The sequence below is a fragment of the Mangifera indica genome, chromosome 9 (genome assembly GCF_011075055.1).
Source record: "Mangifera indica cultivar Alphonso chromosome 9, CATAS_Mindica_2.1, whole genome shotgun sequence".
Taxonomy (NCBI): domain Eukaryota; kingdom Viridiplantae; phylum Streptophyta; class Magnoliopsida; order Sapindales; family Anacardiaceae; genus Mangifera; species Mangifera indica.
Window position 1 is genome coordinate 16,064,453 of NC_058145.1, and position 19,324 is coordinate 16,083,776.

The 19,324-nt window shown below is 30.8% G+C and overlaps 2 protein-coding genes and 2 long non-coding RNA genes across 4 annotated transcripts; 3 read left to right on the forward strand and 1 right to left on the reverse strand.

The window, feature by feature from the left end:
• Nucleotides 1–2,201: 2,201 nt before the first annotated feature.
• On the reverse strand, nt 2,202–7,969 carry LOC123226416. Its single transcript, XR_006504321.1, has 5 exons — nt 7,757–7,969; nt 7,450–7,522; nt 3,280–3,460; nt 3,036–3,147; nt 2,202–2,722 (listed from the first exon to the last, which is right to left on the reverse strand). It is a non-coding gene; the product is annotated as an uncharacterized LOC123226416 (long non-coding RNA).
• A 2,538-nt stretch (nt 7,970–10,507) lies between these two features.
• On the forward strand, nt 10,508–14,182 carry LOC123225167 (glucan endo-1,3-beta-glucosidase 2-like). Its single transcript, XM_044649049.1, has 4 exons — nt 10,508–10,796; nt 12,376–13,629; nt 13,745–13,772; nt 13,862–14,182. Exons 1-4 carry the CDS (start codon nt 10,733–10,735, stop codon nt 14,007–14,009), a joined length of 1,494 nt encoding a protein of 497 aa, XP_044504984.1. The 5' UTR covers nt 10,508–10,732; the 3' UTR covers nt 14,010–14,182.
• Nucleotides 14,183–15,740: 1,558 nt separating this feature from the next.
• LOC123224909 (glucan endo-1,3-beta-glucosidase 2-like) lies at nt 15,741–16,593 on the forward strand. Its single transcript, XM_044648677.1, has 3 exons — nt 15,741–15,995; nt 16,119–16,146; nt 16,425–16,593. The coding sequence occupies exons 1-3, from the start codon at nt 15,752–15,754 to the stop codon at nt 16,429–16,431; spliced, it is 279 nt and encodes a 92-aa protein (XP_044504612.1). The 5' UTR covers nt 15,741–15,751; the 3' UTR covers nt 16,432–16,593.
• Nucleotides 16,594–18,153: 1,560 nt separating this feature from the next.
• Nucleotides 18,154–18,612, forward strand: LOC123224821. Its single transcript, XR_006504071.1, has 2 exons — nt 18,154–18,237; nt 18,374–18,612. It is a non-coding gene; the product is annotated as an uncharacterized LOC123224821 (long non-coding RNA).
• The last annotated feature ends 712 nt before the right edge of the window (nt 18,613–19,324 follow it).

The following is a 19,324-nucleotide window of genomic DNA, read 5'->3' on the forward strand; positions in this document are numbered from 1 at the left end:
GTTGAAAAGAAACAATTAAAAAAGTGTGTCAGCATTTTTATGTACTTTTAGGTATATTTTTTCGTGGGACATAGCAGCAAGGTCCAATTGCTGTATCTCCAATATGTGACTGAGCAAACGTGGTTTATAATATGTGGAGTACAGAAACTTGGCTAAGGGGATCCAGAAGGTGGAAGCATGACAGGAGATAAGATCATAGTGTTCTTTCTTGTCTTTAGCATCAGTAATAATAAGTCAAGCTCTGGTGCTCTTCCACTACAAACTTTGAGAGGATATAAACTGTTCTTCAGGACATTAAATTACAGCTCCCTCAGTCCCACCAAGGACACAACAAACAGAAATTTAGGTTGTCATTTTTGCATTACAATATTTTATATTTGTATTTATATTTATATTCAATTTGTCCATTCATCACTTTCTCTCATGATTGTGATAGCTAGAGAAGAGAAAAGCTTTTTGTATTGTATTGTATTGCAGAATCTCTCTAAACTGGTATTGCTAATGCATGCGCCATATCCATTTTTATACAAAACCTTATCTTCTTCTTCTATCCGGACCCTTATCGATCACTTTCTTTTGCTTCTTCTACAACATTCCTCTAGCTATTTGTTATAAAAAGTTGTTCTTCTTTCAATTTTGTGCTTTGTTTCATTGACTCGATCGTGAGAATATAAATATGAATATGTTATGAAAGGGAGATGATTAATTATTATTTGGTTCACTTTAATGAATATATTGGTGGATAAACAAGATTAAGACACATAACCCTAAGCATGGATAGCTGGGTTTTGTTTTAGTCTTTGAAATGATCGATTAGATTTGGCGGCAGGTAGAGAGATGTGTCCAGTATTTTTTAACACATCATCATCAGATGGAATTTAATTAGTAATTTCTAAGGCTATTTCTTTTTTCTTTTGGAGTTTTGAATTAATGTGGCTTTATTTGTGGTTTGTTAGGCTTATGCTTAGTTGTGAACCACTATATTGTCTTTCCTAATTTGAAATCATAGACGTCTTTTTCGGTGAAGCTTATCTTGTATCATTTCTCCATTAGTATTGTCATTGTTGGAGACCACAGAGAATATTGAAAATCATTTTTATCTTGAAAATAACTTAAACAATATTACGAATATTCAATTTTTGAATAATTAATTGATATTTAGATGATATATCATTATATGATTAGATACTATTTTATTTTTAATTTAAAATTACTCAATTACATAATAATATATCACCTAAATATTGAATTAACTATTCAAAACTAGGTGTATATAATTTTATTTTTTAAACTATGTTATAAAAAAACTCCCTATGTGATTCAAGTATCATATGATTTGTCATTTTATTTTAAAATTTAGATAATTTGGAATAAATAATATTATATATGAATGAAATAATTCCAAAATATAGATAATACTTAAACTAATTTGCATATTAATTAATAAAAAGATTTAAATAGTAATATTGGGTGAATAAAAACAGTGGGAGAAAAATTGATATTTGATGTGGGAAAGTCAAATATTTACATAAAAATTATGTAAGCTCAAACATCAGCAACAATATATTTCTTTTGAATAATAATAATAATTTGCTTTATTTGTTAATGCGATGAGTGTCTCCATCATTGGAGGGCCACTTAATTAATATACCCACTTACTCATCAAGAAAGAAAATCCGCCTTCTATTAGTTCTCATTTCGTATTCGCAATCAACCACCAGGGGAACCCTTTAGAATCAAACACTTGCAACATGTACATCCTATTACCTAATATAGTGATTGTTAGGTCGATTATTAAATTTAGGGTTTCACTTATTCGATATAATTGATTCAATTTCAAAAGAGCAATAAAAAAAAAAAATCTACATCCTATTGCTATCTCTCAAGCAATTTTTTATTCATATAGGCTATAATAAGACTGAATAATGTTTTAAGTATGTGTACATGCTAATAAGAAAACTTTAGCCATCAAGTCAAGTTTCTAGCATCATATACTTGACCACAATTAAATGATAAAATTTTATAACCAAATGCCTGTAAGTAGGAATCTGAGGATGAGATCAATTTGCATAAAATCAACTTTTTGGTCAGGACAGAAAAATCCTGAGGAATTGTCGAAAGCAGCTAGAAGTTATATTATTCACAACAGACTCTAATGTGGTAATCTACAAGACCAATCAAAATGTTTTGATCTGAACTGATGGGATAACTGAAATCGATTTAATAATCACCTATTATGTCTTCTAAACACAAATAGAAATGACTGAAGATCCAGGCACCAACCCATTCAACAGGCTATTTTCAAAACTGTAGATACCCTGTCTATCGACAAAAGTATAATGATTAAAAACTTGTCACCATTAAATTTGTACCAGAAATTTCAAGCTGTTCCCCATATTCGACACACTAAGTTTTGGTAAATCTGTAAGCTGCTCCACAAGTGAGAGTAGACAAGCCATGCAATAACTAGGTTTTGAACCCTTTGAACATCAAACAGGAGCAAGAAAAGCTGTATCCACAAATAGAAGAATACATGAATAACGGAGAAAAGAGGAAGAATTTTGTCCAACAAGGTTAATTTCAAAACTTATGCCTGCTACAGAAGTTTCTTCATCAATTAGCACTTGTTGTTACAAATTCGTGACATCTACTCATAGTGAACGTCAACAAGCAGTAAAGATCAAGTCATGGTTGTCAATTTTTGTTCCATGTGGTGCACAATCTACAAAAAAAATGCCTGTCAGTCAGTCATTATCCTAAATCAAAAGTCCCTCAACTGTTTTCCTACAAAGAGACAATGAACATGAACTTAAATGCATCCTTTGCTTTCAGTTAATGTCATCTTACTTGGCAGCTAATGCTCAATTGATCCAACACTTCTCTCTACAGGTTTTAGATGTTTTTTAACATATCTAACATAATACCTTGTACCATAAATGTTCTCACAAAGATGCCACAAGATCAAAGTAGAATCATTCAAAATCATTATATCAGGGCCAGAAGAAAGACATCATGAACTTATAATCATTGCTAACCTTTGCCATCACAACCTCAAGCTCAGAAAAGCTTTCTTCACTGAATGTTTCAGTTAAAGCATCATCATCCTCTATCTCCCCATCTTGTGCCATAAATGTTTCAACCGAATCCCTGCAATTAATTTTGAGAAAAAAAGAGAGGGGAATAACGTCGGAAGAAAAAGAGAAGAAATTGTAAAACATGTTGATACAAGAAGAGCAGGTATTATGTGGCAGTCTTCGTTCTTTTCCGTGGATGACTCACCCTTGTATGTTCAGATTCTGAGAGTAAAGGGTTCTCCTGAAGGGCTGCAATGCTGGAAGAATTAAAACCAGAATTCTCTCCTGATATCCTCAGTTTCAACTCATCTTGGAGTTGCACATGATCTACACCATCAACATGGATTTCATTGTTTCCATTCACTCTTCACTGGTAGTAGGGTGGGCTGTACAAAAATAAATAAATAAATAATAATAATGATGAAGACCAAAGCCCCTTATGGAAATGTCACAAAAATTGTAAAGTTGGGGAAGCAGGAGGTAATTATAAATGGTTTTGCAATTTTTGTAGTCAAGAAAAGTAATGAACTCATACTAGAGTTAAAGCTCACTTATTAAAAAATTTGTACAAAGAGATTGATGCTTATACTAAAGTAAGATTAGAAGATTTATTTGAGAAGAGAAAATTAGAAGACAAAGCTATCAATAAAATTTATAATTCACAAACCTACATAAGTGTCTTTGTTTAGTAGTTCCATTAATGTAAGCTAGTCCTTGCCTTTATACTTACCGAGTGAGTCAAATTCTAATTCAAAGAGGAGAAAAGTTGATGATTGTCCATTGGTAATGCTTTGGACATATAAACTAGAGCTCAGTTAGGCACAAAGTTTGCTAGAATGTTTCACACTGGAGGTTTACCATTTAACTTTGTTAGAAATTCATATTATATAAGTTCCTTTTCATTTATAGCTAATCATCTATTTGGTGGTTATGTATGTCCTAGATATAATAAATTAATAATTACATTACTTCAATAAGAGAAAGTTAATGTGGAGAGGTTATTGAAACCTATTAAAAACACTTGAATGGAAAAAAAAGTGGTAGTATTGTTAGTGATGGATGAAGTGACCTACAACGGAGGCCTTTGATTAATTTCATGGTTGTTTTTTAATATGGCTCAATGTTCATTAAAGTTGTTAATTATTCAAGTGAAGTTAAAGACAAACATTTTATTGTCAATTTGTTGAAGGAGATAATTGATAAGGTTATACATAAAAAAATAGTTCAAGTTATAATTGATAATGCTAAAAACTGTAAAGGTGTTGGAGAAATCATTAAAGACATATTTCCACATATTTATTGGACTTCATGAATGGTTCATACTCTTAATCTAGCTTTGAAAAATATTTGTGCAACTTAAGATGTGGAAATCAATCAGGAGACATATGATGAATGTCATTGGACCACTAAAGTTTATCATGATGTCATAATAATTAAGAATGAACTATTCAATGCAATTGATTATGCACAACCAATTTTGTCCTTTGAAATTACTTTTAGTCGTTGACACTCGTTTTGTTTCTATTGTTGTTATACTTAAAAAATTTAAGCTAATTAATTGTGTTTTAGGATAAATAATTTTAAATGAATAATGAGGACAATACAGGAAAAATGATCAAGACAAAGCAAAATTTGTTCATGAGAGGTTTACATACATGTTCATTTTTCATGTTGCTTTGTCTTGATTGTCTTCCCTACATTATGCCCATTGTTTACTTAAAATCATTAATTCTAAACCGCGCCTAATTAGTTTGAATATTTAAAGTATAACGATAATAGAAGCAAAATGAGTGTCATCAATTAAAAATAATTTCAAGAAACTAAATTGGTTCTACATAATCAATCACATTGAATGATTTATTATAAAATTTTTAATTATCATGACATCACTATAAACTTCAATTGTCCAATGATATTCATCATGCATCCTAATTGGCTAACACATTTTTAGCTGTACAAATATTTTTCAATGCTAGATTAAGAGCATGGACCATTCATGGAGTACAATAAATATGTAAAAATATGCCTTCAATGATTTCCCCATCATCTTTATAGTTTTTGGCATTATCAGTTATAGCTTGAACTACTTTTTTATAACAACCTTTATCAATTTGCTCCTTTAACAAAATGACAATAAAATGTTTGTCCTTGACTTCATCTGAACAATTAACAGCATTAACAAACATTAGGCTAGATTCAGAAACAATCACGAAATTAATCAAAAGTCTCTTTTGTGGGTTACTCCATCAATCACTAAAAATACTAACGCTTTTTTTCATCCAAGTGTTTTTAGTAGTTCCAACAATCTCTCCACGTTGGCTTTCTTTTATTGAAGTAATATAGTTCTTAATTTATTATACCTAGAAAGCACATAACCACCTAATAGATAATAAGTAGCTAATAAAAAAGAACATAATATGAATTCCTAACTAAATCAAAAGTTAAATCCCTAGTTTAAAACATTCTAGCAATCTTTGTGTCTAATTAAGTTCTAGGTTGCACATCAAAAGCTTTACCAATGGGAGAGTGGTCAACTTCTTTCTTCTTAAAATAAAGAATTAACCTATTCAACAAGTATAAAGACAAGAATTGACTTATATATATTGGTAGTACTAACAGGTAACAACACTAGCTTAAGTTTTGAATTATAAATTTTATTAGTAGTTTCATTTTCTAAATTTCTCATTTGTGATAAATTTTCTATTTCTTACTTTAGTATAAGCATTTATCCCTTTCCCCAAAATATTAAATAAATGAGCTCTAACTATAGTATACATTCATTTCCTTTCTTGATTACAAAAAATGCAAACCCATTTGCCATTACTTCTTGTTTCCCTAATTTTCTCAATTTTTGCGACATATTTTCATAAAGGTTTTTAGTCTTCATCATTATTTTTTTTAAAATGAAACCCACACTATTACTACCATAACTAGAATTAGAGCTTTCCCTAGTAGTAGCAAAAATCCATTATTGATTCACCCAAATTCAACCTAATAACAAAATTCAACAACAATTCTTCCAAATTCACCCAAAAAACTCAACCTAGCCACACAAATCATCCACTAATCTTCTTGGCAGCTTAATACACAATTGAAATCAAATCACACATTAAAAACACAAGTGAATCGGTTTAAATCAAACAAAATCATAGCACAATAAACTACAAAAATCTTAAAGATACACACATTAAAATGGTTCATGTCTAGCCAATTGCAATTTAAAGAAGTGAACTCTAAAGTAATTCCGTATAACTCGACGGGAAATCAGTCTACAAATAGTTTAGTAGGCAAAGGTGAAATGCATGTAGTTGATTTCACAACAATAAATATTAGACCTTGTTCATTTTCTGTATTCTATTTTCCTAGAACATGTGGCCTCAAACATTCTGAAAAAGTGAGCAACGATGAAGATAGTCTAGAGAAATTTGTATAAAAATTCAAGATTGTCAACTGAAGATGATGCCAATATGGAAAGATTTTTCGTAGCAACACATGTATTTGTAACTGTAAAACAAGTGTTATATGGTGGAAACACTTGAATTCCCAATTTAGTAGCATATTAAGTAAATAATTAATAATCAGTTTATTTATTCTGTTTTATTATACTGTTTATGTCGAGAGGCGAGATCTTATGTGATTGACCATTTGCAAAACTAAATACCATGATATGCAGAAAAAATGGTGCCAAACTGAAACATCAGTCAAGTTTAACATATTGTTAGGTTTGTATGTTTTCTTATGGCCCAAAACTCTAGTCCGAAAAGCTACCCCTCACTTTAAGTCCTCCAGTTATTTTTTTCATTGCTAAAGCAGATAAATTCGGTTGTCATTTTTGTACTATCAAAAATGTCTTCCATTCGCACTCACAATATTACAATTTTTATGCTAAGATACTTTCAAACAATTTTCACAGCACAATAATATCACAAAGTGACTCATAATATCACACACAAACATTCACAACCAGACAGACATAGCATTACGGTAAAGAATCCAACATAGTTCATGAAAGCAGCTTCAAAATCTAATTCATTCACAAATTGTTTCAAACAATCAGAATATCACTAATAGTCTAGTACAGTCAGAAACCTAGCACAGTTCATGAAAGCAGCAAAGCATAGCGTAGCCTTCCAACTTTTTCTCCCTCTTCTATACAAGTACTGCCATTCATCTCTGTTTGTATGACTATTAAACTGGAGACAAATTGTTCTTGAAAATTATTTCAAGAATCTTAATGGTAATATTAACTCAAACAACACGTGTAACTTCAATACATCACTCGGATTTTCAATATTTTCAGGCTTATTTTGATTATATAATACTATACAATCCATTGAAAATTTGGAAGCAATATTTAATATGAAGAATAACATACCATATGCGATGCACTGATGAAGACGAATACCCTAGACCTAGCCGAGAGTTCGAGACGCAGGAATGTCGATGCACTGATGAAGACGAATAGATCGTTTCAGCCAAGGGTCTAAATATTAAATTTTAATAAATTATTCAATAATCAACACCAATAAAAAGGCAGCTCAATATCTTCGTTTTTTTAAAGGCAATATCAACAGGTCACCTAGGGAAAACAAAAACAAAGCTGATAACTAAGGAAAATAGCATCTCATGAATTGATCAACAAGAAATAGAGAAGATTGGAACGTTAATGTTGTTTTACTCACCAGCAATGCGGGGAAAGCAAAGGAAGGAGAGGTGATGAAGTTGGTCGAACTCGGCCCCGAAATCGGTTGATAATAAATTGGAACCGCCCAACTCACCCACGGTTTGTTCAGTGACTTTAAAGGAATCAGTATCCAGGCCATAGCAACTAAGAAAGCGAGAGTAAGGGAACGTGTAGATAATAGAGTTCTAGGCGGAGAGGGAGAGTGTTTCAGGCGGCAGGAAAGAATTCCAAGTATGAAGCCTACTCAATCTATGGGTTGTTTCATATATATTCTGTTCGGGAAGTATTTTTTTATTTTCACCCCTAGAGTTTAAGAGAGTACCGATTCCCCCTGATATTTTTGAAATACCATAACTTCTCCATATGTTGGTGTGCCAATCTCAAACTCTCACTTATTAAATTTTGAAAATCTAAATATTCATTCATCTATTAAATTTTATTATTACTGTCAGAAATAAAATAATTATTTAGATAAAAAATTTTAAATAATGATTTTACCTTTAATAATAACAGTAAAATTTGACAAATGAGTGAGTATTTAAATTTTTAAAATTTATCTAGGGAAAGTTGAGATTGCAATAAACCTTAGGTGGGACTAAGTCTTTTGGCCTAACTTATATAATGACAAGTTATTAGATAACCACTTAATTGCCCCTAAATCATTTATTTTAACACTAAAATCTTAATAATAAGAGATTTTTGTTGTTATTATAATTATCAACTAGGTGATAAGGATAGAGAAACGAGATAACATAAATATTAACAAATACTTATTTTTGCCTCTTTTTTTTTTAACTCACTTCTAGACAAAGTCATTTTCACCATAAGGAGGGCAAAAAAGGAAGAAAACAAAAAATAGAAGAGATAGGAAAGTAAAATTAAAAAAAAAAAAGAAAATAAATTTTGATATAGTATAAATCTCATGGTATGGAGGGAAGGGTATAATCGTTTGAAGAGATTTTTTTTATTCTTATTTCTGATTATTATGAGAAATCTCTTATCACATGAAGAATCTAATTATTAAGATTTTATTATCATTTCTTCATTCAAATATTTTAAATAAAAAATAATAAGATAAAGTGTGGATAAGCTCACTAAAATAGTTTGAGTAAAGGGATCGATGTCGAGTGAGACATTTTAACAATTACAAACATATCGTTGAATTTTTATTTTCCATCAATTCATGGAGTAGTGGGGTTTAGAGTATGTTTCCTTTGATTCCCTTGATTTGAACCCATAACTTTATTAGTGGAAATAAATCAAAAATATTTATCCGTTTCAAATGATGACATTATAGGTCCAAATACATAAGAAACATATCATCAAAGGGATACATAAGAAACAAGTCCAAATACGATAATCTCGATTGGGAAAGTTCAAGTGTTCAGGGAGCCAGGTGGGCCCAGGTCTTGTCGTGAGGCCCGAGATGTAGGCCAATGGGCCAAATGCTTCAGACGGTGGGCACATAATTAATGGTTCATGGGGGGATATGGATTGAATCGGCTGTAAACATCTCTAAGTGTACTTTTAGTTTAAATGGAAAATAATTTAATTTGAGTTTATTTAAATAAAATTAAAAACTCTTTAAATTTAGCTCAAATAAAAATAATTTGATTTGATTTTGATTCAAGTTTATAGTTCAAATAAGTAATTTAAATTTATAATTTATTAATAAAATAATATTGTTTGCTCTAATAATAGACAAAATGATATTATTTTAATAATTAGTTAACATAATTCAAATCGAATTATAAATTCAATTCATTGAATTAAATTATTTACTTAGCACATTAGTCAGACCAAGTTTAACTCTTTTTAATTTGAATTCGCTTTGATTTAAAAAACAAACAAACTTTCTAAATTTAAACTTAATTCAAATTAACACTAAATTAAGTAAATTTGAATTGAATCAAATTTCACTTAGTTAGTTCAATTCAGGTCAACCGTGGGTAGGGTTGAACTCGAAAAGAGCCTGTTCGAGCTCGGTTCAAAATAAGCTAGTCATATACGAACTCGATCAAGCTCAAGTTATTTGTCAAATTTTTTAACTAAAAATTTTGATACAAAATAACGTAATTTTGATTAATAGTATTAAAACGATGTTATTTTAATAACAAAAAATGAGTCAAATCAAATTTGAATCGAGTTCGAATTTAACTTTTTGATGAGTTCAAGCTCAAATCTAAACTCAACTATAGGTAAATTGAATCAAATTTAAACTCAAATGAATTTAAACTTAACTTAATTTGAATCTAACCGTACCCGTGGGTTCAAGTAAAAAATATGAAAAAAAGTGAAATGATTTACTAAAATAATTAGAATATTATCAAGAGGATGAGTAAGCTGACAGGCAAAGACTCTGAAGAAGCTATTAACACAATTGAAAAAGGTACAATAAAATTGACCGTTAGATTGGGACAAGCACCAGGCACAAGCTGCCAGCCGCTGGTTCCTACTAATGACTAATTTCTTTTTTTTTTTGGCAGTAATGTTGATTGGGCAGCCAGCCAGTCAGCCAATTCAATTTCAGTACGTATAACGGAAAAAGCTCCCATTCTGTAACGGCTAATTGCCCAAGAACAAAAGTTTCTCGGGTTTCTTCGCCAAAACAAAAACTAAATGCCCTTGTACAGTGCTTCGTTAGTGTAAAATTTGTAGATGATATCTTAGCCGTTCATTTTCTGAACAACATTTTAACCTGATTTGTGGAAATTATATTCTTTTGTCTTAATATTTCTTACTGGCTTTTCTCCACTTTCTTTTGTTTGTTCTTGTTTTATGTGTTTGCATTTTTCACATAGCCTCACAGGCATTGTTATCTTGCAAAACACTCTCTCTATCTCTCTCTTCGTGTCTGAGACTCAGATTCTGACTCTTCTTGCTTACTTTTCTTAGTTCACTCTCACAATCTCTCTCTTCTCATTGTTGTGCTCTTTTGAGATTCTTTTCAGGGTGTTTTAGAAGATTTAGTCCCATGGCCCTGCTTAACATTCTTATTCTGCTTTTAGCTCTATCATTTGCTGTTACAGCTGATGAAGGTGAGATTTTTTCTTCTCATTTCTTCTAAGTTTTAATTTTTTTGCCTTTCTTGCATGTTCTTCCCAGTTCTATTACTGTTTTTGTATTGTTCTTTGTTTCAAGTTCATAGCTTTGTCTGCGTGCGCTCCATTGGAGCAGTTTTTTGTTGCTTGACTGTCATCCTACAAAATCATTTAAATCTTTCTTGTGATATTAGTGAAATTTTATCAGTATAGATGAGCTGAGCTGATCCGTAATGTGGGTTGTGAACAAAATTAGCTTATTGAAAAGCAGAAAAATTCTCTTTGTGACTCATTCATCACTGCCTGTCCCTCTTTTTTCTTTTTTAAAAAAAAAAAATTCGGCCTCATTTGGTTGTGAGTTCAGTTTTGGTAGGTTGGATATTAATGGTGAAATAAAGGAGCACAGAAAGTGGAATTGGGAGTTTTTAATAACTCTTGGCAAATAATAGAATCTGCCATGTTCTTTTTTTATTGAAGATTACATTTATCTTTGGGGACTAGCTTTAACTCCTGCGCTTTTCAGTAAACCTGGGGAACATTTATTCCCCTTTTGTAATTATACATAATTAATCTGCAGACTGTTCTAGTGGCCTCTCTCTTACTTCTTTAAATAGAAATATGTGTATATATTTTTATTGTGGGAGAGTAGGATAAGGACGAAAATATAAAGTATTGGAGGGACCTGAATCCTTAATGTTTTCCAGCTCATATGTCATTTCAGTTTTCATTTTGCCCCATTTTTATATGATTTAACGGTGCCCTTTGTCTTGGTAGTGCAGTTTAGTCAATAGGTTAGCAGATTAATGCACTTTTGCTTAGGAATTAGAACCTGGTGAAGCCATGGCCCATGGGGACATACCATGTTCCATTATTTTATTTTAATTTTGGTACATTGACTCTGCATTTACTACCTTATTCTTTATGGCATTTGCCCATCCCTCTTATTTGTTATGCAGAATCAATTGTCTCTCTTTAAACGTGCTATCTCTGCAGAATACCTAGAATAACTGCAAGTCAAAACATGGAAAACGTCTTGTCAAAAATTTCCAACTTTTATTTCATCAGGAGATTGCAAATGCAACTATTTTGTAACATTTTCTATCCAAATTAAGGAGGCTTTTAAGTTAAATACTGGACTTGGTTTAAGTTTCTGGTGAAGCTTCTATCATATAAGAGATTTTTGTGACATTCGAATGCTTAGAATGAGGCATTAGTATTAAATCTTTATGAATATGTTAGATTTCGTATAGTTCTCTAAAGAGTAAGACCAGGCTTTGTTGTTGTTCTAAGGCATGATGCTGGAAATGTACAAAGGCTTATATTTTCCCTATAGTATCTTCTTGTAGCAATTGGACTAAGCAATTAATAGATATGCATATGGACCGATCTTGAAAAACAATACCAATGAAAGAGGTCAATTGGCAGAGGCATGGGAAGATTCTTGTATAAGTTTCAAGCATGCTCATTGTACGTGTTTGCTATAGACAACCCTTGTCATTGCCATTTGCATTAGAATTAATTGGTGTGCACAAATGATAAATGCATATATAATATTGTAGTTATATCTTTATTGCAGATCCTTTCATTGGTGTAAATATTGGAACAGACCTTTCTGACATGCCACATCCCACTCAAGTAGTAGGCCTACTAAAAGCTCAGCAAATCCGGCATGTCCGGCTATACAATGCTGATCGTGGGTTGCTAGTTGCACTAGCAAACACAGGAATTCAGGTCGTTGTTTCTGTCCCAAATGAACAACTCCTTGGAATTGGTCAATCAAATTCTACCGCAGCCAATTGGGTCGCCAAGAATGTTGTCGCACATTATCCAACTACAAACATTACAGGCATATGTGTAGGTTCAGAGGTTCTGACCACTCTTCCAAACGCAGCACCGGTCCTTGTAAATGCCATGAAGTTCATTCAGTCAGCCCTTGTTGCATCTGACTTAGACCGACAAATAAAAGTTTCAACACCTCTTCCTTCCTCCTTAATTCTTGATCCTTTCCCACCTTCCCAAGCCTTTTTCAACCATTCGTGGAATCCAGTTTTGGTCCCCATGCTCAATTTCCTGCAGTCAACAGGTTCATATCTCATGCTCAACATATACCCATACTATGATTATATTCTATCTAATGGTGTGATTCCATTGGATTATGCACTCTTTAAGCCTCTCCCTCCAAACAAAGAGGCCGTTGACTCAAACACACTTGTGCATTATTCCAATGTCTTTGATGCTACAGTTGATGCAGCATACTTTGCCATGGCATTTTTGAACTTCACTAGTATTCCTGTCATAGTGACTGAATCAGGCTGGCCATCAAAAGGTGATTCTAATGAGCCAGATGCAACTTTAGACAATGCCAACACTTATAACAGCAATTTAATAAGGCATGTGCTGAACAAAACTGGAACTCCGAAACACCCTGGAGTTGCTGTCAGTACTTATATTTATGAGCTTTATAATGAGGATACAAAACCTGGACCACTCTCTGAGAAGAATTGGGGGCTGTTTGATGCAAATGGAGATCCTGTTTACATATTACACTTAACTGGTGCAGGAGCAGTGTTAGCAAATGATACTACAAACCAAACATATTGCACCGCCAGGGACGGTGCTGATCCTAAGATGCTGCAGGCTGCATTAGATTGGGCTTGTGGAGTGGGAAAGGTTGATTGCTCACCTTTGCAGCAGGGAAAACCATGCTACGAACCAGACAACGTGATTGCACATGCAACTTATGCTTTTGACACTTACTATCATCAGATGGGGAAGTCCCCGGAGGCCTGCAATTTCAATGGGGTTGCTGCAATTACGACAACTGATCCAAGTAAGATAAAATTTATATATCATACATGAATTATAATAGTAGTGAACTTGGATCTAGACATGATCAATCAATTTCTAGAGTAATAATAACACTCAGTCTGATTTCACCGATGCAGGTCATGGTTCCTGTATGTTCCCAGGAAGGTAAACAAACTTCTAGACCATTCCAATCACCAAAAAAGTGATCATTTGCATGCCATATCTAAATTTTTTTATTTTTTATTTTACTGCAGCCTTGGTAGGAATGGTTCCTTTGTAAACATCACTGCCCCTTCTATGAACTCCACATCAGCTTCTTCTTCCTACAAGATTTACAGCAATGGAGCTTTAAGAAATATCTTAACAGTAATAATACTTATCTGCAGAGCCATTTTCCTGTAGAGAGAATTGAAATGTTTCACCATTGAGTTTGATTTTTAAGAAACAGTGGGTTTTAGAGGGATAAACATGGTATTTTTAGGTTTAAGTAGTCCATTCAATTTTGTACAAAACAAGCTTAAGGGCATGTTGTGAGGGGGCTAGCTTCTATTGAAATATTATCATTCTTACTACTATTTTTTGGTTGCTTAGCTTTTTGTTGACGTCTGAATTTGACCTTTTGCTGGCCGTCTTCTACGAAATTGGAACTAGAAAAAAAAAAAAATTTGCCTTGAATTATAGATTGGATAATTAATAAGATCAAATGGTATAAACGACACCGGGAATTATAGATTGGATAATCAAAATAGAAGTCTATTTTGATCGGGCTATTTGTCATTTAGACTATAGTACCCTTCAATATAGCTATCTTTTGCAGCAAATGAGAGTGGCACCTACGTAATTTTGTCCAAAATAAATAAAACCCTAAATGTTCGTTTCTATATAAGTAGAAGCCGCTCTCACTTCCAGGGTTGCCTATTCTTATTTACGCGTCTTCGTTAACCTTTGAAAACTCTTTAACTTTCTCTCGCCTGAAAGGCTGAAACTCATGTTGTTTCTTCAAAAATTTAAAATTTCTCGTTTGCAAGAGTACAATACGGCATCTATCTATGGTTCTCTGTGTTCATAATCAAAATAGCACAAAGAATATGAAAGATGCTAAAGGGATCGAAGGTACCGTTGGGCAAGCGAATTCCAATTTTATTTTCTCATGGATTCTTGCCCTTTCTCGTAGGTTGTATATGTTTCTCACTTTCTGAACACTTATCTGTATTGTGTACTTGCTCGATGATGATTGACTTTGCTTTAACCACACCGAATAGAGGCCGAAGTGAGCTTTAGATATCTTTGATTTAAACTTGGAAATTAATGCATTTTGAATAGTTTTTTTGCTTGACGATTCTTGTTTCTATTTGAATGAGATTACTCTTTTCTTTTAGAAATAAAGAAGGCTCCGTCAAGCACTAAAAGCTGTTTGCGTTTATTCCCTGCTTAAGGCGTAGAGATCTACCCAGTTCGAGTTCTCTCCTGTGGACAACTTTGGCCTGTCTACTGAGAGCACTAGTTTTGTTTTAGTTTTTAAAACCGACTGATAATCGAATTGATTTTTAAATTATAATATATTTTTATTAAATATTTATTATATTTTTCAAAAATAAATAATGTATGTTTAAATAAAATAAAAATAATTTAATTTTAATCATTTAATTCTTTTATTAAAAATATTAGTATAAATAAATAATTTATTTTAATTTATTAAAATCAATTCAATTATTTTTAATTATTATTTATTTATTTTAATAATTTTTTAATTAATATTTATTTATTTTTAACGGTAATTATTTAATTTTTAATGTGTTATTTATATTTTTTTAATGTTATCTAATATTACTGTATAATATATATATATATATATATATATATATATATATATATATATATATATATAAATTAAATTAAATTATTTGAACTGATTAAACCAATTGAACTGATTTGATTTTAATAACCTGATTAAAGAGATGTTACAGTGAACAGAGTTTTGAATTTATAACAGAAAAAAGTTAATACTCTTTTTAATTTGAAAATTAAACTATTTAATTTGATTTAATAATAAATTAAAATTAACCTATTTAAATTAATGTCATCATTGAGGGCTTTGAGTCTTTGACCATCTTTATTTTTAGAATTTTGAGAAAGTCATCAATATGCCATTACATTGCATCGCCAAGAGCGGTGCTAATCCTCAGAAGCTGCAGACTGCATTAGATTGGGCTTGCGGGGTGGGAAAGGCTGATTGGTCGCCTTTGCAACCGGGACAACCATGCTATGAACCAAACAACGTGTTTGTGCATGCAAGTTATGCTTTTGACGCTTACTATCATCAGATGGGGAAGACCAAGGAGGCCTGCGATTTCAATGGGGTGGCTGCATTTACCACTGCAGATTTAAGTAAGATAAAATTATATATCTATATATATATAGTATGTCATACAAGAATAGTAGTGAAGTTGGATCAATTTCTAGAGACTAGAGTAATATATAATAACACTCAATCTGATTTCACCACTGCAGGTCATGGTTCCTGTAAGTTACCAGGAAGGTAATCAAACTTACTCCTAGACCTTTTCAATCACCAAGAAACTGATAATTTTGATGCCCTTTCTAATTTCAATAAAACTATGTGTACCCACTTTGGGTACACAAATATATATACATTCATATGTGTCATCATTTGATTGGATGATTTTGAATTAAGAATAAAATAATAATCAATCATATGATGACATATATGAGTGTGTATATATATGTGTATCCAAAATGGGTACACATAGTATTGCTCTTCTAATTTTCATTGATATTTTTTTTGTTTTACTGCAGCCTGTAGGAATGGGTGCTTTGCACTGCCTCGTCTATGAACTCCACAACACCACCTTCCTACAGGACTCACAGAATGGGGCTTTTGATAAGTATGTTAACAGTTATCAGAGAATTTGTCTGCAGTGTTATCTTCCTGTTGAGAGGAATAAAATGTTTCTTTGATAATTAATGATCGATGTGATAATAAATTATTAAATGTTTGGTACAACTTATCATTATTGATTACGAGTAAACATTATCTAGATATAATAATTTAAATTCAATTTAGGGATTCTAATTCTCTCTAATCTTAATAAAGAAGATTTTTCGATAGAAACGGAAAAACGAACAGGTAGAGAGATAGAGATGAAAAAAATTTCTATAATCAAAAATGGAGATATATGTATCTTATCTCTATCCCGCCTCTGTCCCCATCTTCATCCTTATCTTCATTCCTTTATATTAATATATTTACTTAAAATATTAACATATTTTTATAGTTTTAGATTATTTATGTTTTTTAAATTTATTTAGGTTTTTGTTATGTATATTAAAGTGGTTAATATATAATATTTGTGATATTTGATTTTAATTTTATTTAATTTTGTTATTTAATATATTTATGTTGTGTTTAAAAAGTATGAAAAAAGAATTTTTTCTCATGAGTATGGAGAGGAGATTTTTTTCCACTGAGATGGAAAGAGGATAAAGAGGAGATTTTTTTTCACAAAAAGACTATAGAGAATCTTGTCATCCTCGTAACAGTGACAGAGATTAAGATGTCATTTCAACCCTTTCCTGTTGCCATCCCTACCATTATCCAATTATCATTGTGTATCAAATAATTTAAAAGACTAATTATTTATGTTCAAATGTCCATTATGTTTAATATTTAGCTTTATTTACTTGTACACCAGAATGCTTAACCCTCCAACCTAAATTCAAAGCGTAAGCTTTCTTTAACATTGCAAACCATGTTTATGTTTCAACAAATTATCATAATACTAAGGAAGTAATATTGTATACACGACAATTATAGAAAAATAATAATCTGAATTAGAAAGTCGTTAGTTGTGAAAACTCGAGAAAAATATAATACAAATATAACAAATTTGATAATCAATAAAACAATATGCAATTATTTTTTGATACATAAATGAATACTAAACATGCATAAATTAGAAAGATAGGATTCTTAAGGCTTTGCTGAGCTTAAGCTTCTCTTGGTTATTTCTAATTTGATGGGCTTTTCGGCTCCTCTAACACAGGAGAGACTTTAGATATGTTCCTTGGTGATTATGGCTATCTACCGCAGTGTATTATTGTCAATGGCATGAGAAGAATTATCAAGTTTTCCACCACCATTGCAAACCATATCGAGAGACTGTTTTAGACCTTCCAGCCAAGATTGTTGACTTGAAATCTGAGGTATGAGATTTCAATTTGGTTCTGAGTTATTTTTCAGATATTTAGTTAATTATTTTTTGGAGGGTTTTCTTTTATTTAAAGTCTTTCTAAAAAAATTATATTTTATATATGGAATATATATATATAAGTAAAAATATTTAATAAAATAAACCATTCCATGTGAAGAGATTAAAAATATTAAATTATAATAAATTGTGAAATAGTAAAATAAAATTTATACCATATATACCATTAGCCATAAATTCCTTTCCATAAATTTGATGGTAATTAAATTATAAATACTAGTATACCCACATTTCACTAAAATCAAATTAATTTATATTTCTTTCAAAAAAAAAAAAAGAGGGAGAAATGAAAATCTCCTCAATCTATATGGTATTTTTACTTGCCCTCTCCTTTGTATCGGGTAAAGTTATAATTTTGATTTATTTGAATTTGAAACAAGTTTTTTTTTTTTTTCTTGAGTATATTGAAATAATTATATACATTTAAAATGCTTTAATTAATATTTTGTTGGTTTTTTTTTTTTATGAAAATTGCAGGCAATGAGGTAATGGGGGTAGATGCAAAAAATTGTGTAAAATCAATTATTGAGGGAAAAGACTGCATTGCCATTGCCTGTTCATATGATTGTGAAACAAAATTCGGATCATCTGCTGAGGGACAGTGTATTTCTGACTTGGAATGTCAATGTACTTACCATTGTTAATTTCTTGTAATTTTTTATATTTAAGGTTTTAAACATGCTTTATCATTTTAAATTAAATAAAAGATTTCTCTACTGACTATCTTTTTATTTTAGTCTAATTTTAAATTAAATTAATAAAAACTAAATATGGTTTGATAATGTACCATGAAATGATCGAATTATTGACTTAATATTGTGACATTTAAATCCACCTTATGAACGTAAATTATTTCATATTAGATATGTGTTATATAATAAATTTAATTGCATAAAATAAAATAAGATTAGCTAAAAAATAAACACCGTCAATTAGTTATGTAATTACTTTTATATGATCTCTTTCATGTTTACAATTATATAATAAGATCGATAAATAAATAAGGTTAAAACTTAAAAAGTTAATAAAAAATAAAAATTAATGTTAAAACTCATTGCAATTCCATATATTTAATATTAAAATCTTACGAAGGTTAGACTTTATAAATAGATAAATTAAGTCAAAATCGGTAAAAATTAAAATTAGATTGATTTATATAAATAAAAATTTATAGGGCACCCAACCTTGTAGGTATAATATTAGAAAATTAATATTAAAATTAATAAAAACAAACAGTCAATAGTTAAAATTAACTATTCAATTATATATAGTGAGTTGTAAAATTTAAAATTATGAGCTACAAACAAAAATTATTCAATATAAGGGGATTTTAAAATAAACCATAAGAATAAATATTTAATATAATAAACTATTTCTGGTGAATATGTTAAAAATATTAAATTATAACAAATTTTGAAATAGTAAAAT